At 40.3% G+C, this 6,308-nt stretch overlaps 1 protein-coding gene across 1 annotated transcript; it reads left to right on the forward strand.

Moving 5' to 3' along the window:
- Window positions 1-1,895: 1,895 nt before the first annotated feature.
- LOC111151416 (olfactory receptor 1A1-like) lies at window positions 1,896-2,849 on the forward strand. Its single transcript, XM_022509407.1, has one exon. The coding sequence runs from the start codon at window positions 1,896-1,898 to the stop codon at window positions 2,847-2,849; it is 954 nt and encodes a 317-aa protein (XP_022365115.1).
- The last annotated feature ends 3,459 nt before the right edge of the window (window positions 2,850-6,308 follow it).

A 6,308-nucleotide genomic window follows, 5' to 3' on the forward strand; every position in this document is an offset into this window, starting at 1 on the left:
GAATTAGTAATTAACTTAATTACAGATAGATTAAATTATTGAGGTCAAGATCTCTTTAGAAAACTTAATGAATTACTGGGGAGCCTGGGCAGCTCCATCAGTTAGGCATCTGTCTTTGGCTCAGGTCATGACGTCAGGGTCCTGGGATTGAACCCAAGGTCTGGGTGCCTGCTCAGTGGGGAGTCTGTTTCCCCTCCTTCTTCTGCTTCTCTCTGCCCCTGCTCACTCACTCTCTCACTCTCTCTCTGTGTCTCAAATAAATAAATAAATATTTAAAAAAAAACAGAAAACTTTGTGAATTACTTAGTATGTCTGGGCTACAGTAACAAATACATGTAAAATACGTAACAGTTTAAGCAGAATAAAGTTCTATCTATTACATAGTGGCACTATTGGATGTGCATGGTGGTGAGGGAATGAATGAAGAGTACTGGAGACACAGGCTCATTACACCATGTGATTCCACCATTCCCTTCAGCCTCCAGGCCATTTGCATCCAGCTGGCCCAAGGAGACAGAGAATTTGGAGGAAGAGCAGAACTGGAATATATAGATTGGCTAGAACTCAGTCACATGCCACACTTCAGTGTAAGGGAGGCTGGAGTATGTAGTCTAGCCCGGTCTCCAGGAAGAAGAGAACAAAGTGGATTTGGGTAATATTCTAGTAGTCTTTGACACACTTAGTATGCCTCAGAATTCAGGTGAATGAAAGGAGGGACTCTTCTTTAGTCGAGAAACTAGGGAGCACTACAATATTTCAGGTAGGAATTGATGGTGGTCAAAGCTAAAGCACTGAAACAATAAGTAGAAAACTTATATATGAATTATTTAAAATGAAGAATCGACAAGATCAGATGTTGATGTGAGGGATAACCTAAGTGACAATACCTGGTAGCATCCTCCGTGTGAGAAGCCTTGGAACAAACCTGGTTATAGTCAAACTATTGAATACAAATGTATTGGTGCATAAAATAATATTCCAAGTAATCTCCATAAGGGAGATTAAAAATAAAAAAGATAGGGTTCTCTTTCTCAAGTATCCCATTGTCTACTCAAGAAAGATGTGCAGAGGATGAGGTTCAGTCAGACATATTGGTGGGATGGCTGGTCATGGAAATTAGAAGAAAAAATCTGGTCTATACATAGAGACCTAGAGTCTACTAAGCAGGGGATGAAGCCACAATGGAATTAGATGAGTCATTAGAGGAAATAATAAAAAAAAATGGGAGAGAAGATCAAAGAGAAAAATATTCTGATACCACAAATTTAAGGGTTTGGAATAAAGATGAAACCTACTGAAGGAAGTAGTAAATGTCTACTTTCAAAATTGGAGAGTAAACACCCAATTCTTCCTTTGCTACGACCTAAGCCCAGTAGTCTTAAAATTTACAATCTTCCATGACAGTTCAGACAGACACCAGTTACCTCCTAGCTCTGGGTTCATTCTCAGTCTAGTCGGTGGAAGAATTTCTGATTGTTCACAGTGTTTTTGTACTAACCGCTCCTTCCACTGGAGAGATTTTTTTTCAAAGACTTTGAAACATTGTCTTTTCATTTCCATGTATAATAAAAACTAGTATGTGATTCTGCAATCTCCATTAAGTTGTAAGATGCTACAGAGCAAAGACTATATCATATATGACTAAATGGATAAATAAACTGGTTTTCACATGTTTATAATTTTTCTGCAAAGCTTAACAAAATTTCTAGCACATGAAAATTAGGTACAGTGACAAATAGGGAATTCCCCCACAATTTATTGGATTTAGCACACCTAAGTATAGACACAAAAATCACAGGGGTCAAAAGAGGTGATTTAGGAAGATCATTACACACAGTAACTTTACTAATAATTCTGGATTCCTCTCCTCTTTCTACTGAAGGATCCATGAGAGGATGAGAGGAGACAACGAGTCCTTTACCCTTGGTTTCATTCTCCTGGGAGTCAGTGGTCAGCAGCAACAGGAAGACTTCTTCTTCATCCTCTTCCTGTTCATTTACCCCATCACACTGATTGGGAATCTGCTCATCATCTTGGCCATTCAGTCTGATATTCGCCTTCACAATCCCATGTATTTTTTCCTTGCCAATCTCTCCTTTGTTGACATCCTCTTCTCCTCTGTAACCATCCCTAAAATGCTAGCCAACCATGTCTTAGGCAGCAAGGCCATCTCCTTTAGGGGATGCCTAACACAGATGTGTTTCATGATTGGCATGGCTAACACAGATAGCTACATCCTGGCTGTGATGGCGTATGATCGTGCTGTAGCCATCAGCCGCCCACTTCATTACACAACAATTATGAGCCCACGGACATGTGTCTTCCTAGTTGTTGGGTCTTGGGTGGTTGGAAATACCAATGCCCTCTTCCACACTCTGCTCACAGCTCGTCTGTCCTTCTGTGGCAGCAAGGAAGTAACCAACTTTTATTGTGACATCACCTCTTTACTCAAGCTATCGTGTTCTGACACCTACTTTAATGTGAAGATGATGTACTTAGGGGTTGGTGTTTTCTCCATGCCATTACTATGCATCATCATCTCCTATGTCCAGGTCTTTTCCACAGTCTTACGGGTTCCATCCACCAAGGGTGTGCTCAAAGCCTTCTCTACCTGTGGTTCTCACCTCACAGTTGTCTCTCTATATTATGGGACAGTCATGGGCATGTATTTCCGCCCTCTGTCTAGTTACAGCCTAAAGGACGCAGTAATAACTGTGATGTATATCGCAGTGACCCCGATGTTAAATCCTTTCATTTATAGTCTGAGAAACCGAGACATGAAGGCTGCCCTGGGGAAACTCTTCAGCAAGACTTTCCTCATAAACAGTGTGAGATCATTGAAGAGTTAATTGGAGTCACCAATTAGGATGCACTTGGAATCCAGCCCCAAAATCCTCCCCCTCCAAGAAGCCACCTTTTTCTCCCAGGCCAAAGCCACTCAAGTCTGCAGACTTCCATTTGATCTTGTCAGGTTCCAGAGTAAGAGTGGTGTCAGCAATATGTACACCCTTTCAGACATCAGGTATAATTGAGTAAGAGTCAATATTATCTTTGAATATCACTTTTTTTTTTAGATTTTATTTATTTGACAGAGAGAGATCACAAGCAGGCAGAGAGGCAGGCAGAGAGAGAGGAGGAAGCAGGCTCCCTGCTGAGCAGAGAGCCCAATGCGGGGCTTGATCCCAGGACCCTGAGATCAGGACCTGAGCCGAAGGCAGTGGCTTAACCCACTGAGCCACCCAGGTGCCCCTGAATATCACTTTTTGTTAGGAGTCTCTTTCTAGGTTTTTATGTAATATTGAATTCCCTCATTACGTAATTCATTTATTCATTCTCTTAACCTCATCTATTCCACCTTCTCTCCTTTGCCCTAACACTTTCATCTTTGGAAGGGGCATTAAGTTTAGTCTCGTCCACTTGTAGGCAGCAATGCCTATCTAACTAGTCCCTCCCTATCAGTCCACTTTATTCAGATAAGGCAAGGTTACATAAGTACAGATCCAGAACATCCTTCCTCACCCCTGTTCCCCAGATCCACCAGAAAAAACAGTGGGGACACACCATTAGCCCTTCTCATGTTCATGTTGTGTGTGAGCACACCCTTGGGAAGCCAGCCCTTCATACATCATCTCCACCCATTTCAGACCACCAATGTTTTAATTGCCAGTTCCAATTTTCTATCAAGCTAGTACTCTAAAGAGGATAACTGTCTGCTTACTGCTGGACATTATGGGCTATAAAATGTGCTACTTGCTATGAAGAAATGATGGACAGCCACACAAAATGGTGCAATAGCTTCTCCTCTGGTTCTTTTACACACTTTGAGTTTCTGCATCTACCACCAGGTGAGGAAAGCCTAGTCCGGAGTAAGTGTCTACTCCTGTTAGGACCCAAGTGTTGGCCCCTAGGGCTACCACATTAGTCTCACTTGTCAGCTGAAGTCAGGGCCTTCCCCACAGAGCAGATGCTGGGGAGCCATCTGTAGTCTCTCTTTTGCTAGCAGACAGAACAGTTCTTATTGGCATTTTGTGCCTTACAAAAGTGTAAGAAAAATATGTCTAGATTCAGGCCACCTCTACATTATTGCAGGACTCTACATCTACTCATTTCATAGACCCAGGTGGCCACCTCAAGTGACTGCTTCAGGATATCTACTTGCCCATTCCAATATCCTCCCAAACTTGGAAGTGAGTTCTGATGGGCTTTCAACTCATCCTACTTTAATGCATTCCTCAAATTCCCACTGTGATTACTATAGTGCTGTGCCTGATATGAAGATCTTTTTAACAGGACAGCTTGCCATTGTCCTTCTGCTGGGCCGCATATATCTAGGCAATTGGTAACTGCCCATGAGTCAGTAAAAGCCTAAATTTTTAGGCTTTTACCACTGTGCAGTCAGTGTCATATTCTGAATCTACAGCTATTGCAAATTTTTAACCTTTAGCTATATGTGGTTGTAGAACCCTTGAAATGTGCTGAGTAAATTGAAATGTGTTGTGAATGTAAATTACACTCTGGATTTTGATGATGATAAAATATCAATAATATTTTAAAATATTGATTGCATGTTGAAATGACAATAATTTGGACATATTGGGTTAATTAAATATATTATCAAAAGTACTTTCACGTGTTTCTTTTTCCTTTTTTCTCTAGGTTTATTGCTCATCTATTCATAAAACCAACCTTCTTTCACTGGTCTTCTATTATTTTCTTGGTCTCTATTTCATTTATTTCTGCTCTGATCTTCTTTGCTTCCTTCCTTCTGCTAGCTATACGCTTAGTGTATTCCTCTTTTTTGTTCCATGAGGTATAAAATTAAGCTGTTTAGTTGACATTTTTATTTTCTCTTAACATATTATTGCTGTTAACTTCTCTCTACAAGTGCTTTTGCAGAATCCCTTGGGTTTTGATATATTGTATTTCTATTTCCACTCATTTTCAGTATTTTTAATTTTCCCTGATATTAATTTTTATCTTTTTAAAAATTTTTTATTATTTTATTAACGTATAATGTATTATTAGCCCCAGGAGTACAGGTGAATTGTCAGGTTTACACACTTCACAGCACTCATCATAGCACATACCTTCCCCAATGTCCATAACTCAACCACCCTCTCCCTACCACCCTCCCCCCAACAACCCTGTTTGTTTTGTGACATTAAGAGTCTCTTATGGTTTGTCTCCCTCCCAATCCTCTCTTGTTTCATTTATTCCTTTCCTACCCCCCCAACCTGCCATGTTGCCTCTCAACTTCCTCGTGTCAGGGAGATCATATGATAATTGTCTTTCTCTGATTGATATATTTCGCTAAGCATAATACCCTCTAGTTCCATCCACATCATTGCAAATGGCAAGATTTCATTTCTTTTGATGGCTGCACAATATTCCATTTTGTGTGTGTGTGTGTGTGTGTGTGTGTGTGTGTGTGTGGTGTGTGGGTGTATATATATATATGTATATATATATATATATATATATATATAAACCATCTCTTCTTTATCCATTCATCTGTTGATGGACATCTAGGTTCTTTCCATAGTTTGGCTATTGTGGACTATGCTGCTATAAACATTCAGGTGCACATGCCCCTTCAGATCACTACATTTGTATCTTTAGGGTAAATACCCAGTAGTGCAATTGCTGGGTCATAGGGTAGCTCTATTTTCAATTTTTTGAGGAACCTCCATGTTCTTTTCCAGAATGGTTGCACCAGCTTGCATTCCCACTAACAGTGTAAGAGGGTTCCCCTTTCTCCACATCCTTGCCAGGATCTGTCATTTCCTGACTTGTTAATTTTAGCCATTCTGACTGGTGTGAGGTGGTATCTCATTGTGGTTTTGATTTGTATTTCCCTGATCCAAGTGATGTGGAGCACTTCTTCATGTGTCTGTTGGCCATCTGGATGTCTTCTTTGCAGAAATGTCTGTTCATGTCTTCTGCCCATTTCTTGATTGGATTATTTGTTCTTTGGGTGTTGAGTTTGATAAGTTCTTTATAGATTTTGGATACTAGCCCTTTATATGATATGTCGTTTGCAAATATCTTCTCCCATTCTGTCAGTTGTCTTTTGGTTTTGTTAACTGTTTTCTTTGCTGTGCAAAAGCCTTTGATCTTGATGAAGTCCCAATAGTTCTTTTTTCCCTTGCTTCCCTTGCTTTTGGCAATGTTTCTAGGAAAAAGTTGCTGTGGCTATGGTCGAAGATGTTGCTGCCTGTGTTCTCCTCAAGGATTTTGATGGATTCCTTTCTCACATTGAGGTCCTTCATCTATTTTGAGTCTATTTTAATGTGTGGTGTAAGGAAGTG

The sequence above is a fragment of the Enhydra lutris genome, unplaced genomic scaffold (genome assembly GCF_002288905.1).
Source record: "Enhydra lutris kenyoni isolate GAN:26980312 unplaced genomic scaffold, ASM228890v2 scaffoldscaffold26, whole genome shotgun sequence".
Taxonomy (NCBI): Eukaryota; Metazoa; Chordata; class Mammalia; order Carnivora; family Mustelidae; genus Enhydra; species Enhydra lutris.